Source organism: Loxodonta africana, chromosome 19 (assembly GCF_030014295.1).
Source record: "Loxodonta africana isolate mLoxAfr1 chromosome 19, mLoxAfr1.hap2, whole genome shotgun sequence".
NCBI lineage: Eukaryota > Metazoa > Chordata > Mammalia > Proboscidea > Elephantidae > Loxodonta > Loxodonta africana.
In genome coordinates this window covers 59,445,321-59,466,671 of record NC_087360.1, presented here as the reverse complement: position 1 = coordinate 59,466,671, position 21,351 = coordinate 59,445,321, and the positions used below count along the sequence as shown (strand labels likewise).

At 44.4% G+C, this 21,351-nt stretch overlaps 1 protein-coding gene across 1 annotated transcript in view; it reads right to left on the bottom strand.

Annotated features, from left to right (window-relative positions):
* Window positions 1-15,688: 15,688 nt before the first annotated feature.
* Window positions 15,689-21,351, bottom strand: part of SFRP1 (secreted frizzled related protein 1) — a 57,833-nt gene continuing 52,170 nt past the window's right edge. The window contains exon 3 of the mRNA XM_010592548.3: window positions 15,689-19,390. Within this exon, the coding sequence (XP_010590850.2) occupies window positions 19,068-19,390 (323 nt within the window). The 3' untranslated portion in view covers window positions 15,689-19,067. The remainder of the gene's footprint in view (window positions 19,391-21,351) is intronic.

Here is a 21,351-nt window from a genome sequence, read left to right as displayed (position 1 = left end):
TGGTCTGTGTGTGTGTGTGGCACTGGGTTTGGTTTTTTTTTTTTGGTCTAGGACCCTCTATTGTGATCTCTGTCAGAGTGGTCAGTGGTAGTAAATGGATGCCATCTATTTCTTCTGGGCTCAGGTGGGTGGAGGCTGTGTTCACATGGTCCATCAGTCCTTTGGATCTACTCTTTTCTTTATTGCTTTCTTCCTTCTTTTTATTTTGGGTTTAATTTGCTCTTCTTTTTCTAGATTCTTAAAGTGGACAGTTAGATCACTGGCTTTAGACCTTTCCTCATCTAAGCATTTAAAGCTATAAATTTCACTTCAAGTACTGTTTTAGCAGCATCCCACTGATTTTAATATTTTGTGATTCATTTTCATTCCATTCAAAATATTTTCTAATTTCTCTGTAACTTATTTGAAGTGCATCTCTTGTAGATAGCAAGTAGTTGGGCCTTGCTACTTTATCCAGTCTGACCATCTGTGTTTTTAATTGGAATGTTTACACTATTCACATTTAAAGTTCTTATTGATATGGTTAGGCTCGAATCTACCATCTTGTTATTTGTTTTCTATGTGTCCCATCTCTTTTTCATAGCTTTTTTAAAAATCCTTTCTCCTACCTTCTTTTTGATTAATTGGATATTTTTTGGTATTACATTTTAATTCCACCATTGGCTTCTTAGTTATCTCTCTTTGCTTAATTTTTCAGTGGTTGCTCTAAGGTTTATAATGTGTATCTTTAACTTATCACAGGCTAACTTCAAATAATATTATTGCACAACAGTATACTTTCATTTCCACCTTTCCATCCTTTCTGCTATTGTCATACATTTTCTACTGAAGTATAAATCTCACAGTACATTGTTATTAACTTTGCTTCAAACAGTGTTTTAAAGAAATTCAAAAACGAGGGAAAATACCTTTTATATGTAATCATACATTTACCATTTTTGGCAGTATTCATTCATGCTTTTTTAAGTTTCTATATGGGGTCCTTTTTATTTTTGTGTGTTCGTTTTGTTTTGTTTTTGCCTGAAAAACTTCCTCTTACATTTCTGATAGTGCATGGCTCCTGGAGATAAATTCTCTCAGCTTTTGTTCATTTGAAGCTTTTCTTTTGCCTTAATTTCATAAGATATTTTTGCTGGGTATAGAATTCTGTGTTGGCAAGCCTCCCACACCTCTCTCTACCCCAGCATTTTAAAGATACTGCTCCACTGCCTTCTGACTTGCATAGTTTCTGACAAGAAGTCAATCTTCATTTTTATATTTGCACTTCTGGATATAATGTGTCCTTTTCTTTGGCTGATCATTAGGTTTTTAAGATTTTCATTTTATCATGTTTTTGGCAATTTGATTCTGATTTGCTTTTCTTTTTGTTTTTCCTGCTTGAGCTTCTCTGAGCTTCTTGGGTTTATGCATTTTTAGTGTTCAAAAATTTGGGAAATTTTGGTCTGTTATTTCTTCAAATATTTATGTTTTCTCCTTTTTTTTTGGGACTCAAACTAATGTATGTTGACCTATCAATATTGTTCAATGTGCCATTTCTCTTTATGTTAACATCTTACACTACAGTATATTTATCAAAACTAAGAGATTAACATCGGTACCTTGCTGTTGTTGTTAGTTGACAGTGAGTCAGCTGTGATTGTTAATGACCATATACAAAATAGAACAAAACGTTGCCCAGTCCTGTACCATCTCCATGATCTTTGATATGTTTGAGCCCATTGCTAAGGTTATTATCTTATTGAGGGTTTTCCTTGTTTTCATTAACCTTCTATTTTACCAAACATTAATACCACCCTATGAACTAAACTCCAGACTTTATTAGGATTTCACTGTTTTTTCCACTAACATCCCTTTTCTATTCCATAATTCAATCCAGGATACCACATTGCATTTAGTCATCTTATCTCCTTTGTCTCCTCTGGACTGTGATAGTTCCCCAGTCTTCTTTTATTTTCCAAGATCTTAAGTTTTGAAGAGCACTGTTCAGGTATTTTATAGAATGTGTCTCAACTAGGAGTTCTCTGGCTTTTTTCTCATGTTCAGGTAGGGGTTATATTGCAGTGAAGTGCCCTTCTCATCGCATCATAATAGGAAGTAAATGAGATTAACATATCACTGGTGATGTGAACCTTGATCACTTGGTTCAGGTAGTCACTTCCAGGACTCTCCACTGCAAGTTTACTATATTCTTTTTGTTATTCCATATTCTATTCTTTGGAGGTGAGTCACTAAGATCAACCACACATAAAGGGTTGAGAGTGGGAAACATTAGAGTACTTTCTGCTAATTCCATTATCTCTGTCATATCTGGATTTATTTCTTTTAAATGATTTTTTTCTCTCTTGATTATAGATCACATTTTCCTGCTTCGTTTAGTAATTTTGTAAATTTTACAATCTTGAACACTGGGCTTTGTTGCATTTCTTTAGAGTGTTGGACTTTACTTGGGAAGGCAGTTAAGTTAGCTGCATATCAGTTTAATCTTTCTGACTTTTTTATTACCTTTTTTCAGGGAGGTCTAGAGTAGCCTTATAGGTTACTTAAGCCCAACCATTAAGGAGTGTTCCTTCTGGGTTGTCTCTGTATATAACAAGGTTTCTTCACTCTGTCTTGTGGAAACTAATGATTCCCAATACTGTGTGGGCTCTGGAAATATTGTGGCTGTCAATTCCTCAGTATTTGGGTTTTTTTGCTCAATCTCATGGATTGTCATCCTACTCGCATGCACATTGATATTCAGCCAAAGACTCAAGGGGACTGCTATGTATGTTCCTGGGGCTCTCTCTATATATAGCTCTTTCATTTCCAGTATTCCACCACACAAATTCCAGCTACCTCCACCTCCCGAAATGCTCTTAAATTCTCTTAAACACGGTCTCAGCAAGCCTGCTGGGCTCTGTTTGTGTTCCCTCTCCCTGTAACCAGGTTCAGAAATTGGCTCCAGGCAGAGAGGCAGGGTAATTGTAGGGCTTATCTCTTCTGTTTTTCTTCTCTCAGAGATCACAGTCCTGCACTGTCTGTTATCCAGCGTTTAACGATGTCCATTTCATATGTTCTGTCCAGTTTTCTGGAGCCTTGGTGGTACAGTGGTTAAGAGCTTGGCTGCTAACCAAAAGGTCCACAGTTTGAATCCACCATTCACTCCTTAGAAACCCTATGGGGCAGTTCTACTCTGTCCTATAGGGTTGCTGTGAGTTAGAATCAACTCAGTGGCAATGGGTTTTTGATTTGGTTCAGTTTTCTAGTTGTTTACAGCAGGAGGTCAATTGCAGACCTTGTTCCCATTCATAGGAAGTGCTTTTAAGTTTTCATAATTTCTACCTCCTCCTTCTATTCCCTGAGGTGTGGTAGCTGCTTGTTACAGTTACTACCTCCATAATAACTGCTGTTGTTGTCTTTTGGGTGCCATCAAGTAAACTCCAACTCATAACCATCCCATGTGACAGAGCAGAACTGCCCCATAGGGTTTTCTTGGCTGCAATCTTTCTGGGAGATAATCACCAGGTCTTTCTCTTACAGAACCACTGGGTGGGTTCAAACTGCCAATCTTTCAGTTAGCAGCTGAGTGTTTAACCATTGCATCTTGGTGGTTTGTTTTGCCTTTTCAGGAATCCAAAGTTTGGCTAACAATTAATTATATTGCATTCTCTCTGTTAAAATAGAATGTTTTCTGACTCCTGTCAGGGCCCTGACTGAAACATCAACCATCTTCCTTCAGTTTAATAAGCATGGGAAAGAGAGATAGAGGGAGAAGATTGGTGAGAATATATTTCTTAGAAGAAGATTGGTGGCTTAGTAAGTGTAGGGCATTCAGAGGTAGCCCTACCCCCTTCCCTACCTCGAGAAAAGGAGCCTTGAGACTAGAGCAGAGGGAAGCCAGTAGGAGAGTTCCTAGGGAGCATAAAGAAGGTCCCCTGGAGTCTGAAGGCCCCAGAGACTGGTGTCTGACTCTCAAAAAGATTCCTGAAGGTGAGGGTGGATAGGGTTTTTGAAAAGGCAGAGTAATAAGAGGACAACTCTGGGAAGGATCTTCCAGAGTCTGTCAGGGCCATAGTGCCAGGTGTGTCTGTGGCCAGAATGTGGGCTGGGCTGACACCATGTAAGGGCCCACACTCAGGAGAGCTCCCTCCAGGACCAAGTGACACCACCAGACAAGCGAGCAGAAACTGAAGGGGTATTGCTTGTGTCAGCTGGAAGATGGGTGATCTCCATGGGGGCGGAGGCTCCCAGCAAGCTCATAAAAGTGCCCAGTGAGAGAAAGAGCCTAGCTTTGTGCACCCACCAATTAGAGAGCACCTACACCAGCTTACTGAGACACTAGCTGAGGATGAGATTGTCATCCCTTTCTGGCTCCCCAACAACCAGGAGAAATAGTGGAGGAGGAGGCAGGACAAGGAGAGGAAAAAAACCACACACCCTGCCTTTCTCCACTCTGGGCTTCTGAGGCTGTAAGGGAGAGGGAGAGGGGGAGGAGAGGAGATTTAACTTACATAAGAATTTGAATTTTTTCTTTGGATTAGTCTAGACTTTTTGCTACAGAAAAAGGAGACAGTTCCTTAGTACCTGAAAGGGACCAGAAAGCAGGTAAGAAAAGTAAAGGTGAAAAATAGAGTATTATTTCATTATTTGACCCCAAGTCCAGCTCATTCAGGTGAAAATAGTTTATAGGAAGAGATGGGATCTCAGAGGCCCACAAGGAGAAGGTTTTGCTTGCCTGCTCTGTGGGATTCCACTTAGGTGGCCTCGGCTATAGGCCGATGACCAGACCAGCTACAGACCAGCTTCATTACCAGCAGATGCTCACATGGGGCAAGGGGACACCAATCCCTGCTCTCAGGGACAGCTTAACGAATCCACTCCTCCTTCCTCCCACCTCTCTCCCACAGCCCACCCTGTGGGGCCCTGACACAGGGTCCAGACGGGGCATGCATTCTCTGTGGTCTGACAAGAAAAAAGAATTATAAGAAAAAAAATCAAATAAAACCAAAGTATACTAACCACAAGCTCAAAATTTATATTATTAGATTTAACTAGTGTAAAATAACTCCATCGCATTGCAACTTCTGCGCTTATCTCATCGTGGATCAGTAACAGGCAGTGTTTTGAGTGGCTCTGAGCCTGGGACTGTTAGTGGCAGCCAGCCCTGGCCATTGCACTACCCAGGAGCCAGTCATTGACATTTGCAGGCCATTTGACTGACCTGCTCTGTGCCTTTCATTCCCCGCTGATGGCCTCTCCAGTCTTCTGGAAGCAGGGCTTTGAACTGGTTCATTCTGATGTAACTACCTGCTGAGAATTTGCCTTTCCACTCCAGATACACTGAATCAGAATCTACATTTTAACAAGATCCCCTTTATGTACTCATGAGAATCACCTGGGGATCTATGAGAATCACCTGAGGAATTTGTTAAACTATAGATTCTGATTCAGCATATCTGGGGTGGAAAGGCAACTTCTCAGCAGGGGGTCGAACCAGAATGAACAGGTTCAAAGCCCTGACTGGAAGCACTTCTGATTATGTCGGTCTCCTGCACCTCAGCCTTCAGTGGGTCCTCCAGGATCAGTTCCATGCCCTAAATTTCAATCTCAATGTCCGCGCTGTTCCCTCTGCCTGGAATGCCCTCTTTCTGGTGTGTCCTAGCCATTCTTTGAGGCCCAACATCAGTGCTACTTGCTCCACCTTTCGGATCCTCCTGGACAGCATCACTCCTGAGCTTCTCAAAGCAGTTCATCCACACCTCTCTTATGTGTTTCACTTCCTACCCAGCCCTGTGGATATTCACACCCATGTCTTACCTTCCATTTGAGGTTGCAAGATACATAGGGGCAGGATTCGTTTCTGCTTTCTCTTTGCATCCTTCATGATAGCCAGCATAGTGGTTACTCAACAGAGTTGGCTGTTATCATTGACTGGAAACAACAGAAGCTTCTCCCTCCAGATAGAGCAGGCAGTGCAGAGATAAATAGCAGTTTGTCTGTTCTTCCTATCCTCAAGTGCCAACAAGGTCCAGCCCCTCATGGACTCCAGCCAAGGAAATCCCAAGAGTGCTCGGGAAAGTGGTTGGTTGCTAAGTGGACACTTTCCAAGGGCTCTGTGCCTCTCTAAGCCCTTCAGAAAACGAGGACACCAGCTGTCGCCTGTCTCAGTCAAGCAGGAAGTTTCCTTTCATGTCACTTGGCCTTCTTGCTACCTAGCAGGGTGTCAGAGCCCAAATGCCAGTTGTCCCAAGATGGGGAAGTCAACTTGACAGATGGAAGATAGGTTTGTGTTGTGTGAAAGGAAACCACTTTTGTTTAGACCCCCAGTGTGCGTGGCAAACATGAGGCTTGATTACAGGGTGATGAACTGTGGAAGGAATGTGCCGCCTGGCTGGAAAACAACGGTGGTTTGTTTCTGTTCCTGTATGTGAGGATGGACCAGGATGAGTGGCCGTGTACAGGCACAAAATGCCACATTTCATACCTGCAGGATCCAAACCCACATCCATCCTGCCTCTTGGAATGGCAACTCTTCCTGCAATTCAGCTGTGATGCCTCTGCCATAAAGCAGACTTGGTCACCCCGCGTCAAAGGCAGCCTTAAGAGGTGACTGAGAGATGGAAGGAGGGAGAGCCTGGGAAATGGGTTTCCCCTTCTCAAGGAGGCTACCTGACCTTCTGAAGTGGGATCAGATGCTCTGCCAGCAACCCAGTCTGAAAGGGGGTCCCTGAGCTAGGCTCTCACTGCTTTACGCCTCAGAAGGAAAGTCCCTGAGCCAAGTACAGCATCTTCAGCTTCCATCAGGAGCCTGAAGGGGAGCCAAGAAAGAGAGAAGTATAAGTAAGGAGCAAAGAAAACAGAAAGATAGAGGGTAGGGGGTGGGAGGGGCCTGAAAAAGAGAGAGATGAGCGAAGATGATTAAAAAGTAATCATAATAATGAAAAAGACAAAGAAAATCAGTAGAAAAAAAGGGAAAATGAGGACATTTTAAAAGGGAGGAGAAAAGATGGTGAATAATAGTATTAACAGTAATAGCTTTGAGAGCTTCATTCATTGATAGAAAAGGTTTCTTAGATACATTTCCCTTCCAGGATGGTGGCCCTTGGTCCAAGCTCCCTCTTCTCACACCAGCAAGGAGCAGGGCCATACAAGTAAAGCTGTGAGGGTCTTGGTGAAATCTAAGTCCCCTCCTCTTCCTCCTAGGCAGCCGAAGTCCCAGGGAGGCAAGTCCAGTGCTCTATTGTAGCTGGGCCAGGAGGCTATCTGATGGCAACATCTCTACTGAGAGATGGCAGAAAGTGTGTGTGTGTGTGCACGCGTGCATTTGGAAAATCTTGCCACTGTGAGAGGTCTGGTCACTTTGATGTTGGTGTAGCTGTTTTCCTCTTGTAATCCCCAGTGTGGTAAGCAGAGGGAGGTTGAAAAACACTTCATGAAGTTTTTTGTTTTTGTTTCCCCCCATTAGGAGGCCAGTCAACTGTGTAAGTCATTCAGAAACAAGGGTCTGCTATGTACAACTTCCAACTCACATATTCCTGGGCTTTGGAGACATTTTCTTGACCCAGGAATGCCCAGGAGAGAAGGAAGGGTATTTTAAGCCAACTCCAATGCTATGGCTCTTCCTGAGACACCATGAAGTGAGAGAAAGAACAGAGATGAAACACCAACCTGATGAATGCAAGGTATGTCCAATATGTTTCCGACAAGCCCCACAAAGCAGGGGTTTACCAGGTTAGGAGCTAAACCTCTGTTCTTTTACCTTCCAGGTCAGAGTTAGCACATAAGGTTATCAGAATTTCTTTCTTGGCAGACTTATACTAAATTCATGCAAAAATTTTGGATTTTGGGGGGAGGGGAGTAGTTGTTGTTGTTGTTGTCTGATTGGGTTTTGTGTGATGCTGGTGATGCTTCTTCCCTGCCTTCTGAGTATGCTTTTCAAGTCCTTTAACAAGGAATCACGAAGAATTAATTTCACATAGAAGATCCCAAATGAACCACTTATTTAGAAGGAAAAGTCGCAGGTTTCCTGGCCAGTTCTTGACTACAGGCATTCCCTGGGATACAAACGAGAGCCATTCCTAAGTGTGTCTTTAAGTCGAATTTGTAGGTAAGTCAGAACAGGTCCATTCGGTTCTTATCTAGCCTTACTTTAGTGCAAGAAAAGGCTCGAAGGCTTTTCAGTGATTTCAAAGCTGCAGTGCAGCAAGTAAAGGTGATTTTGATGAAAAATTTGGTGCAAGTAGGGGTTAGTTCAATCATTTCAAAGTGAGTGCAAATTTACATAACATTAAAAGGCAATTACGAGTTGTCCATAAGTCTGACGTTCATAACCGGGGGTCTGCCTGTACTTGCACTACAAAGAATCATCCTAAATAGTCAATAAATGGTCCCAAGGGGAACGAGCCAAATGTGGACATTTAATGGTTCTGAAAGATAAGGAGTTGAAAGCACCTTATAAGAAAGCACTCAGCATCTAGGGGTCTGGCGGTATGCTTTATGAGCCATAATTCTGAGCTAGTGTCAGCTGCTGGGTCCTCTGCCAAAGAAATACTGGAAAACAAGCTTTTCTTTAATTTCACTGGTACGTCAGCAGCTGATGGACACCGTCTGTGAAGCCAGACCAGCCTTTAATACATTCAAGTACAGTCATAATGGAAAAAGAGCTAGGTTAATTGAAGATGGCATCAACATAATAGTACCAATAGGAGGTAGGGAAAGGGCTACAAAGCAAGGCAAGCAAAACGATGGGAATGCTGCCCAACTTCATCCTTTAGATGGGATGAAGAGGTCCCACATGCAGCCATGATTCACAAGACTCTAAGGTCCATTTGTTTCTTCCCATTCCTCTTCTTTCTTAACCATCCAGTACAAGCTACATGAACTAATCCATGTGCAAGGCACTGTGCTTAGAGCGATGGTAGTGAAGTGGGCCAGTACAGGAGTCGTATTATACGTCGTTATGGTCCTCATGGTACCTACAAACTGGTTGAAGTGATTAAAAGACATTCAAGAAACAAGAGTGATCAACACAGGACAGACTTGGTGCCACACAATTTAACATTCCATTGTACACCAAGGGAGGTACGTGCTTGCAGGAGACAGGCCCGTGAGGAGTAGGAGATTGTAGCAGCCTTGGATTGAAGCCACATTACACACACAGACAACAACACAGACACAAGCACATACATGCCAGTGCAACCCATACATTGTTAACATTGATATACACTGATACCCCCACATATATACACAGATACTCAACCACACACATGCCCTGAAAAGAAATGTACTCTTCTCACACCAGTTCAGGGATAAGAAAGAAAAGGAGAGAGATGAAGGGAGGGAGAGAGGGTAGAAGAGAGGGAGGGAGGGTAGAAGAGAGGGAGGGAAGGTAGAAGAGAGGGAGGGAGGGTAGAAGAGGGAGGGAGGGAGAAAGGAAGGAAGGGAGGGAGAGAGGGAGGAGGGAGGGAGCGAGGGAGGGAGGGAGGGAGGGAAGGAAGGAAGGAAGGAAGGAAGGAAGGAAGGAAGGAAGGAAGGAAGGAAGGAAGGAAGGAAGGAAGGAAGGAAGGAAGGAAGGAAGGAGGCATTTTCTTTCTTAAAAGAAATGAAAAATGGACAAAAGCTCAGGCTTCCTAAAGAAGTTTGGTGGTCCAAGAAGATACTCATGGCTGAACTTATAGTCATCCTTTTGCCCCATTCCAAACAGACTTTATGTGTATCCTGTAAGAAAATTCACCCTAGGCTCTTGGAATGGTTGGGTTTTTTTTTTTTTTTTAAAGGGGTAAATGAGTGTTCATCTGAGGTGGTCATTAGAAATTTTAGGTGCAAAAGAGAAGAGCCAAGTATGGACTATTTGTCCCAGGTTGCTGAGTGCTCTCTGTAGACATACATTTATTCCTATAAATGGACACTGGTCTTCCTTTTAATGTACCCTGGCTCTTTTTCAGCATGGGTCAAGTTCAAATGCAATGCCTGGACAGTGACTAGGCTTTCAGAAAGTCCAGGTGGTTCTGATTATGGTTTAGAAGCACATGACTCACCCAAGGGAGAACCCAATCAATTCCAAAGGTCTACATTCCTGCCCGAGAGTCCAAGTTTTATTCCTGATGGAATGTGGCTTCCTGGTTCAAAGACAAAATCTTTGATCCCTTCTTCCCACCTACCCTCCCCACAAAAGTCACCAAGAAAAAAAGTTGGCTTGGAATAGAGGTCCCAGGGGTTTGTTTGGACATCACAAGGCCTTTGTAAATCAACATTTTAATGAGTTAAGTGAACATGAATCAGAAACTCAAGGGTCACATTTCCTCTGCAATACTTGGAGTGGGGGTGCAAAATGCACTTTGCGTTTGGCCTCACCCAAAATCAGGAGGCAGGCCAGGGCCTTGTCAAGTCTCTCTTGTCCTGATGTTTGGCTCAGGGACCAGGAACTGCTGCCCCCACTGTTCCTCACTCATAGCCTTGAATTCCTGTGGCCAGCACATGACAGCTGCCTGCCTGCCTGCCTGCCTGCCTGCCTGCCTGCCTGCCTGCCTGCCTGCCTGCCTGCCTCCCTCCCTCCCTCCCTCCCTGCCTCCCTCCCTCCCTCCCTCCCTGCCTCCCTCCCTCCCTCCCTCCCTGCCTGCCTCCCTCCCTCCCTCCCTCCCTGCCTGCCTCCCTCCCTCCCTGCCTGCCTGCCTGCCCGCCTGCCCTCCTGCCTGCCTGCCTATGGAAAGCACCGAGACTTCCATAATCAATACCAACAGGCTGCTATTGCCCTTCCTGGTCAGGTAGAATATTGGGCAAGCAATAATGAGAACAATGAAAGGGTTTGACACGGAAATTTCAGTAGGGAACAAGCAATTACCCAAGCACAAACATTCCCAATGCTGCTCAGAATCCTCTGAACACTTAGCGGTGATTATAAAAATGATAGCAACAAATTAAGACGTGGAGCAGCTTGCACTTGGAAAAAAATACTCCTTCTGGGGCGGAGCTGTGACCGTCTCCCACTACACTGTATGTGATTCCGTGCACTTTAGTGTATGTGTGTGTGTGCAAGCGTGCACGTGCACAGTCACGCCATTTTATAGGGGTTCCAGGTGAGTTCCTTTTCCTCGAACCAGTTACTTGGAAATGCAAGTCTCTTGGTCCTAGTGTAAATCTAAATGGTCCCGACTTATGTCAGGGATGCCTCCATCACCAGCTCCAGCCTCCATATTGTAAATGCTGCCAGTCTTGGCACTGCAAGGAAGCAAGGCAGCCACCTGAGAGCATTATGAGAAGACATGGAGAGTGGACGCGTGGCATTGGTTGGCAAGGCAGGGCAGAGCGGGGAAGGCTACGTGCTGACATGAATTGCAGTTTCCAGGCTGGCGCTTATTTTTCCCTCTGGCTGACTACCGGCTCTTCCTCGTTCTCCTCTGCAGGGGCCTCGGGGGCGCCTCAAAGCCTGGCCCAGGTCAAGGCTGCCTTTGCCATGCCAGAGGGATGCACTGCTGCTAGGAGTCACTGAGTAACCTGGCAAGACCAGCAGCCGAGTTTAGATACCCCGTGGTGTCTCTGCCAGCCTTGGAAGGGAGCGCTGAACCCAGAGGAATCCAGCTAATTCTGTGGAACCCACCATGGCTGTCCCTGGGCCATGTTGTGAAATAGGCAGTTGGGTTTTGGCATTCGAATACTTTATTCTTTCCTATGACGGGCTTGGAAACCCTGGTGGCGCAGTGGTTAAGTGCTACCGCTGCTAACCAAGAGGTCAGCAGTTCGAATCCGCCAGGTGCTCCTTGGAAATCCTATCGGGCAGTTCTACTCTGTCCTATAGGGTCGCTATGAGTCGGAATCAACTCGATGGCAGTGGGTTTGGTTTGGTTTTTTTGGATGATGATGGGCTTAATCTTCTGGACAAAGAGGCCAAATTACCCAGATCTGCATAAGCTCTCTGGATAACTAGGCAACAAAAATGGAAACTGAAGCCCTCAAAACACCGCCCCTAATTTTTTTTTTTTTTTTTAATCCATTCCCCATAGTGACAGCGGGTGCTGGTGTGAATCGTTAAAAAGTACCACTAAGGAGGAGTCATGTATGAAGCATTTCAGCAGCGTCTCCTCTTTTCTTCCTAATTCCTTTCTTGGACAGAAAATCTAACGTGCAGTTCTGGGTTTTGATTGTTTTATTTAAATCCCGACACCCAAGGAATCGGAGAGAAGCCCTGGCACAGGACCATACCTAAGAGAAGCCCTGGCCCGGGACCCCACCTGGCCAGATAACGGGCAAGCTTCCTGAGGGTACACAGCCCTAGGGCCCTGGGCTCAGCCACTCCAAAGAGAGGGGAAGAGAAGAACTTTTCCTTGGAAGTTGCTGCCATCCACAGCAGACCTTAGCTGAAACCCCAAGGACGAGATCATGAGAATTCTGAATCCTTCACCCCCTAATCCGCCACTCCTGGTACTCAGGTGATGGGAAGGTCATCTTAATTAAAACCACTTGGTGGGGCTTCAGCTGTGGAAAATGGCTGGCTCCTTTCTCCTTCCTGCCACCTCCTCTTAGTCTGCTTAAACACACACATGCAAACTTCCCTCCCTTTATTTAAGCAAACAACTCTCTCTGTGATTAAGTCCAGCCCTTTCTTATCTAAATAGTCCACAGATGTATAAGGATACAGGAGCTTTCGGCTCCTATTTGGGGCTTGCTCTGGTACCCATCTTCTCCAAACCTACAAAAGGCAGCCTTCCCCAGCCTTTGCTGACAGGAATTCCGAGCCCCTGCTCCCCCAGTAAATCAGCCGACTGGGCAGGCTGGCCTCCGTTTATCAAAGAGGTGGGATTTTCCCTCCAATTATTTCAGTTTCCCCTTTTGCTTGGCTCCTCCCACAGCCTGAGTTTGAAACTGCCCAGACATGGTGAACAAATGAAACATGAAAAGTCCCGTTCTGTTGTCAAATCCCAATATTACTTTAGCTGTCGAGGTAAAAACATCTAAGGAAACTATAACTGCCTTTACCACTGGCTGGTAAGCGCCAGTCACCCCTGTTGGGTCCAGGGCTGGGGGCAGGGGAAGTTTGGTAAAAGCCACAGCCTAGATTGCTAATAGATGGCTGAGGAAGAAAAAAGGAAAAGGGTCTCTGAGTTTCCTGAATAAGTGGAGAATGGGAAAAAAGAGTCAGACCTCAAGGTCTGGGACAAACATGAAATCTAATGAGTAGGTTGAAAGGATGAGCCTCCAGCTTTGGGATTTTTACAGGGCTTCTTAGAAATCCCCAGGTGATTCTTGTATATACCTATGACTCACCAGAGGATCTTGTTAAAATGTCAGTTACGATTTAGTATATCTGGAGCGGGAAGGCAAATTCTCAACACAGGGTTCAACCAGAGTGAACCGATTCGAGGCCCCGGTTTATTACAGTGATTCTCCATGGTTTAACTTTCTTTACGTCCCAAAGTCCCCAGGAGATGGGATCTATGCGCAGATCCCAGAGATGGTGGCATTATAGCGGGGAGCAGGGGCACTACTGAGCCATGGCAGCCCTCTCACCCGGCTTTAGAGACTCACTACTCAGCGTGCTCTCCGGACCGACAGCTCAGCATCACCCAGGAGTCTGTTAGGAATGCAGAACGCAGACCACACTGTCCCAGGTGAAGCACATGCACACTACAGTTCAGCAGCACTCTTTGGAGAGCCAGGAGTACCCAGCTATGAAGGAACGAGTTAGGGTTCACTCACTTGGGTATTTAACTTACCTCTACCAACTAAAACCCAGTAAGAACAACTCTTGGGATTTCATAAAAGTTGTAGCAATATGAAGTGTGGGTAGTGGAAAAGGAAATGCCGAAGTAATCTCCTGTCTCCCGTCCCCAAATGACACGTGTCCTATTAGTGTTTTGCAAACTAAGATCCAGTGGACTGCTGGCTTCAGAGAAACCTAGCGCACTGGCTCAAAGATCAGCATCCAGGGCCCCATGGCAAACCTTCTTAATCAGAATTTCTGGGGGTGAAAGCCAGGAAACTGTGTGTTCGCAAGCTCTCCAGGGTGCTAAAATTTAAGACTGATTTTCCCTATTACGTTTGTTTACAGTTGAGTGAGTGGTACAGATTTCTCTTCCTCATGAGCAAAAGTGAATTGCTGGCAGCTCTGGGTCCAATCTGAGAGGTGTCCATAGATGATCTATTTAACTTGGATAACACTGTGACCCTTCTTCTTGGATTGCTCCTGGGTAGGACAGTGCCAGGGAGCCCTGGTGGCCCAATGGTTAAGCACATGGCTGCTAACCAACAGGTGGGCTGTTCAAACTCATTAGGTTCGAGAGAGAAAAGCCCTGGTGATCAGCTCCCATAAAGATTACAGCCTAGAAAACCCAGGGGGCAGTTACGGAGTTGCTATGAGTCAGCTCCACAAAATTCAAGGGGAGTGCCTGTATAATTCACTGAAGAGGTATAGGTGTTGTAATGGCTCAAGGGCAAGCTGACCATCTTGTAGTATCTCTCAAGCACAAGACTCAAGCCGCCCAGATCCTTGGGCACCCCAAACTTCATGGTGACTACAGCAGCTGGAGCCAAGATGCCTTTGTACACACTTCACCATCCTTCTTCTGTTTAAACAACAACAAAAAAAAAAGGCCACTGTTTTCATTGGCTGAGCTAGACTATCACTATTTTACCAGTCAGGTACCCACGTGTGTGAAAATCATTCTATACTGGAGCATGGCTTTAATGACATTTTTACAAGACCTCACAGCTGGCCTAAGAAGTGGTGTCTCTGGGCTTGGGTGTGGCTTTGGGTGATTTGGGAGTTATTCTTTCACTTCTGGGTAAGAATGCTGGTTGTCTGAGGTGTGGAGGTGCCTTGTTAATCAGGGAACTCCATTGACTGAAGTTATCGCTGTAATTGCTAACAGAATTAACTGTCACACTGAAGAATTCACTGGGCAAGAAGCATATATTCTAATGCGGAACAGCTTGGGCTTGGCAAACTGCAAGACTCTGGGTTCAACGGGGAAGTTCAGCAGGTGATTCAGACATTGTGTCTATACAATTGGGATTCAGGAGCCCTGGGTTCTAGTTCCAGCAATGCCTGTGACCTGGGGGCCCAGGTCTCCATCTGCTTCTCCATCTGCAACTTAAAGGGTGGGTGTGGCATTCTCTAAGGTCTCACTCAGGCCTGAGACTCCAGATACAAAAATACCAAACCCAGTGTAGAGTCGATGCCGACTCATAGCGACCCTATAGGACAGAGTAGAACCGCCCCACAGAGTTTCCAAGGAGCGCCTGACGGATTTGAAATGCCATCCCTTTGGTTAGCAGCCGTAGCACTTAACCACTACGCCACCAGGGTTTCCAAAGTGTTTTAAAATGTTAGTTGGCCATTTTAACATTGAATTAGGCTGGAGGTCAGAGAACATTTGAAAGCAGAAACGGGGCAAAGAAACTCAGGCAGGACTGCAAAATACATTCTTGCAGAGCAAGTATTTAACCTTCTCTCCGATCTGAAACACACACAGCCAGGAGAAACACTTCTGGAAGTTATTCATAGGAGCAGATGGTAAATGTAGGCTTTGGGTCGGGGCAGCTTGTGGGCCTCCCAGGTGCTCCTTCAGCCCACCCACGCCCAGCTCCCATTTGAAAGCTATTGAACTGGGACCAAAAAAACATTATTTAAAAAATTCAAGATGAGGGTTACATGTGGAGTGTATGAGGGTAAGGGGTGGATGATGGAAAAAAAAAAAAGTCACAACTCACAGTATTGATTAATTGAGTGATTTTAGTCAAGTGAATACTGATACATGACAGGAAAAGCATGAAAATAAAATGAACACAGATGGGAATTACTATTAACATAAGCGATAACATCAAAACATCTGGTAAAATGCAGTCTAAAAAAAACACCACAAATGAAATGGAATGTAAAACATTTTCACAGTATTCAAAGCTTTTGGAAAAGGCTTAGACACTAAGAGGGGCGCTACGTGAAGAAACTAGAGGGAAAAGGGGTATTGTCTGTGTCCTATGTGACTGCTGGTGACAGGTTAGAACAGACAGTGCATTATGCTTCGGGAGTTGACTAAGATCTGCTTCTAAGACAGGTCATCTGAGACCACCGCATCTAGGGACTTACAACAGAACAACTAGCTACTCAGAGAACACGGTGCTAAGCCACAGACACCAAGAACCAAGGGTTACACAGAATATGTTACAGATCAAAGGCTCTGGCCACTCTCCCCTCACATTCTGCCTTCTAAGGTAACAACTAATACTCTTCCGAGATGTAGCTGAGTTCTGCCAACCACCTGGCAGGTCTCGACCCAGCGTGATTATTTTCGACTTTGAGAAATGTGACCTTTGCACTCGCACTAATGACCAAGTTGTATACTGACCTCCTCTTTTGGAAAAACAAATGACCAAGCCAATGAGTCTGCACATTGGTTTTGTTACATCTTTTGTTGAGAAAAAACAAAGGCTTATATGATAAAAATGCAGCTACTGGCCCCGAGCCTCCCTTTTCATCTTGAAATTGCTGATGGGATGTAGAAAAAGCTCATGGATGTCTAACGCCATCATAAAGTTCACGGTGGAACTCACAAGTCCAAGGCCGCTGAGGGTGGGGGTCAAACCTGCAGCTGCAAATCGTACTTCCAATTTATGTTGAACTTTCTTCAAATGCCGTCTCTGCCTATCTGAGAATTCCCATTTACAGAGTTGCAGAGTATGGCCACCTATTCTTTCATAAATTTCTTGCTGCCGTAACTGCTAAGAGCCCAGATACACCCATCTAATACAGCCCTGCCTTGGAAAGAGGGCGCTGTTGCGTGATGCACTTGGTCAAAAAGACAAAGTGCACTGAACTCTTGAGTTAATCGATCAAAACGAAGACCCAGAGTCACGCGCTCGTGGATCGCTCTGAATTTCAGTTTGACAAGAGGAAAAGAGAATAGTTCTAATTAACTAATACACACTTTTTAAAAAAAAAAAAAATCATCCCAAGTTACAGGCAAATCACGGAAGTTCTCCCAACGCTATGATTAAAGGTCAGAGATAAATATTAGAAAAGTGTTAAAATGGTGAGATCGCTAATTGTGAAAGCTTAATTATGGTGGGATAACTCTCATGTAGGTAACTAAACTGGCAGGCTGATTTACACACTGGCGTCTTCAGAAGTTAACAATCTTCCACTTTCTTGTGTGTGCAGACCAGGGTCACAGAGTGACACTTCCCAGCCTCGATGCAGCATTCAGGTTGGGTTATAAACATTCACCTACAGGGACAATCACTTAAGTCCTGGAGGCGTCACAGAGAATTACGAATCAGGCTTTTGGGAAGAAATTAGCATTGGTTTTTCAGAATTACTTCCTATAAACTGACCAAGAGAAATGAAGTTGTTCTAAGTGGAAAAGTTTATGTATATCACTTTATAAACACAAGAGTCCCGGGGTGGTGCCAACCATTAATGTGTTAACTGAAAGACTGGCAGTTTGAGTCCACCCAAAGGCACCTAAGTCCTGGTGATCTACTTCTAAAAACTCAGCCACTGAAAACCCTAGGGAACACAGTTCTACTCTGACACACATGGGGTCGCCGTGAGTTGCAATCAACTTGACGGCAACTGGTTTTTATTAAACGCAGGGGCTTTGAGAAATATCTTAGGGCACTTGGGAGACGCTGCAGGGACGTTGTACTATCTCCTGGGATGGGGACGTATTAGCGGTTCAACTTTCCCTCTGCAGAAATTAAAAAAAAAAAATTTTTTTTAAAGTGCAAGGGGACAGACAAGTTGTTTTTATTTTCTTTGATCTATGGGCAATCATGTTTAAAGTAATCAGCTTCTGCTGAAAAGACTGGTAGGCACTGTTTTGATGAGCTTTGTGTTGGGGTGAGAGCCATGGAGAGGGCAAACCAATCAATCTCCTTACAAAGAAAAGAACCACATGGCTATGCTACCGGGTGAGTCTACCTCCCACTAAAATGCCTAGCAAGACTTATAGAAAGCGGTCTCAGATGGATCAAGAGACCTTGGTCTTAGCATACCTTTCAAATGCTCAATACAGACTTTTAAAAAGAAAAAAAAACCTTGACAAGTAAGTGGATTTCTTTTTCTTTTTGGTGGTGGCTCTTTAAAAAAATGTGAGGTGAAGTAACAGATGAAATTAGAACACTAAGCTCTTCACCCAATCACCCCGACCAGCAATTTGCTGGGCTGTTCTAAAACATCTTCTTCTCTTTTTCTTCTTTAAAGATGTGTTTTGAAAACCACTAACCATTGCCTTCTCAGTCTGAAACTCGTCGTCTCTCTCATGCTGTGGGTTTGGTACCCACTGTGTGTTCTTTTTCTTTTCACAAAGGCAGGCACGTGCCTCCCCTCCACAAGTCTAGAGGTAAAAGCCTGCATTAAGGCTGATGTTAACTGCCACTTACATGGCATCTGAGAATGGCTGATTCATATCATTTGGAAAGACTGACGGGAGAGCAGGCAGTGACCTACCTCCTAGTTCCTTTGTTTTCACTATTATACGCTCTGCTTGAGTTTCTCTTCTGTGTCCTTATTACTTTCCGGAACTGATCTTAAATTGTAAATGTGGTGTGTCTGTTTCTGGCTAAAATAGGCAGGAAGAGACATACTCTAACTGAAAGCAACGTGGTTTACCGAGAGAATCTGCTAGTCCCGAAGCTATTGTTAACCGACAGATCCACAAGCAATCTGAAACACAGGGCAAGTTGCAGAACTTGGTGTTTGTGGATGTCTGTTACTTCTTTGCCCAGCCCCTTCTTCCTACCAGCAAACATTTTCTTTTTTTAGTGGCTGTGTCTCTGGCTGAAATGGGTTTGCGCCTCCTTTTCCACAGTGGCATACTGTTTCGCACTGTAGCTCTTAAAAAATGGCTCCCTAATCTAAATGGTCCTTTCTTTACCTTAACGTACAGCTTTAAATATTGGCTATACAGGGGTCTGGAGCATGCTATGGAGGAAGGGGATGGGGATGCTGCAAGAACAAGCCAACTGGATTACAATGTCCACTACCAAGGGAAGGAGCAATGTGTGTGAACCACCATGGATCCAGGGTTGTCCCGCTCTTCCCCCACCCCTCACCCCAACCCACCAGCTCCCTCCCCAGCCCACCCCCAGGAGGATCACTTAAAGACCGACTGAAAAGTCGGACATTCATGATTTTTCATTTTCTTCATGAAGTTTTTGAATTCCTTGTTTTTCTTGTCCCACTTGTGGATGGCTGTCAACAAGTACTGGCTCCTCACTTTCCGCCCCATGATGAGAAAATGGTGGCTGAGGTTGTCCAGCTGGTGGCAGGGGCAGTCGGCCCCATTCTTCAGGTACAAGACAAGCTTCTTCAGTTCCTTCTTCTTGATGGGCCCCAGCTTTAGGGGCTTCTTCTTTTTGGGGATGATCTTTTTGTCACCATTTTCTTTTTTTACTTCTTTTATTTTCATTCTCAGTGCTAGAAATGGTGGGGCAGGGAAGACAGAAGAGAAGAGGAAAAGAACATTTTAGAGCAGTTTTTCATCTAAAACAATAACCCAAGCTTATGGCTGAAGACGAGGGTAAAAATGCAAGACAAACCGCAAGTAAAAGGAGGAGGCAGCTTTATAAATAAAAATCCAGGCCTCAGTTACTCTTTATGCTATTGAGTCTGCCCCCCGGTTTGTGCGTCTAATGGTAGCTCGAAAATTCCATGGGGCGTCAAAATCCTCAGAAAAATTTGCAAAATCAAATCATTTCTTTTTTTTAAACTTCAGTGACTTAGAATATCATAATGCTTTAAGAAGGGAATCATATGACCCAACATAAGTCATATAATCTAATGCTTCAGATCTCAGAATTCAAAGAAAAATATTATCTGGATCTTTTTTTTTTAAAGAAAAAGTTATTTGCTTAGTTTTTTAAGAACCTAAAATTCCCTGAAGGTTGGGCCCTGTAAATAAGACACGCAGAATCTATTTCTGTGCCCTTGGGAATAGGAAGTTAAAGAGTATTGCTAATTGTCACATCTGGGGTGCATCTAACCCAACTTCAGCGTCAAAGCAATCAGGGTCCATCAGATTGCATCTCTAAGGCAGCTGTTTTAACAGCAGGGACCGTTAATATTCTGTCAGCCCAGCGAGTACACCCTCATAGAGTCAGACTCTATTTTGACTTTCTGGCAGGTAAGAGCAAGCCTTGGTCAAGTCCTCCTGGTTAAGTCATGGTGTTAATCTCTGCTACCAATCTAATACGGCCCCCAAGCCTCTTTTGTTATTCAGCACAACTCCCGCAAAAACAGAAAACCAGCCCGTCCACCAGCTCTGAGTTCTTTCCATTGTCTCTACAGACCCTGAATTAACGTTATTTTTAACCTGTGACCAAATACTTTAGTGATGGGCATACAGAATCTATTGATGAAGGTAAATTAGGGAGACGGCACAGTGTCAGCTGGAAAAGCACTGAATACGTGATGTCACTGATAATACCTCTGGGGAGGAGGCCCTTTAAGACAATTCCCCTTGAAGACTGGCCAGCTCAATACTTCCAAGGGAGCTGAGAGATGTATTTCTTAGATGACAGACACCATAAAAACCTGTTGCTGACTCATAGCGACCCTACAGGACAGAATAGAGAACTGCCCCATAGGGTTTCCAAGGAGCGCGTAGAGGATTCGAACTGGCTGGTGGATTCAAAGTGCCGACCTTTAGGTTAGCAGCTGCAGCACTTAACCACTACGCCACCAGGGTTTCCATATATCCTCTGGACTCTCTTGAATTCAAAATTACCAAGCCCTCTGTCTTAACAACTCAAAGCTTCCACCTACACTCCATGAGGAAAGTGCTGAACCCGAAGTAAACAGCAACAGCTAACAATTATAAGGAGTCCCTGGGTGGTGCAAATGGTTAAAGATCTCAGCTGCTAGTAGAAAGGCTGTCGGTTCAAGGCCACCCAACAGTGCCTCTGAAGAAAGGCCTGGCGATCTACGTACAAAAAATCAGCCACTGAAAATCCTGTGGAGCACAGTTCTACTCTGACACAATTATAAAGCACACGATGTGTCAGAACGTAAGCTAAGCTTTTTACATGCATTTTCTCATTTAATCTGAACTCCATGAGGAAGATCTAATTATTTTCCACATCTAACAGATGAGAGCGCTGGGGCTTAAGAAGTTACGTTTACTTGCCCAAAGTCACCAATCCTGAACTTAGACCATATCTCGAAGTGCGCTTTTAACCACCATTCTGTCCATACTGACTCTGTGGTCCCCAAATTCTTTATAATGAATTCCAAACTTAAAGTACTGATTCAAGGGACCAGAAAACTAGGGGGAGGCGTTTAGACCTACTTCCCAATTTCACCTCCATTTCAAAATGACTTGACTTGAAATGGTACAAGACTGGTTGAAAGAGACTATTCTGGCAAAGGAAAACTGCATT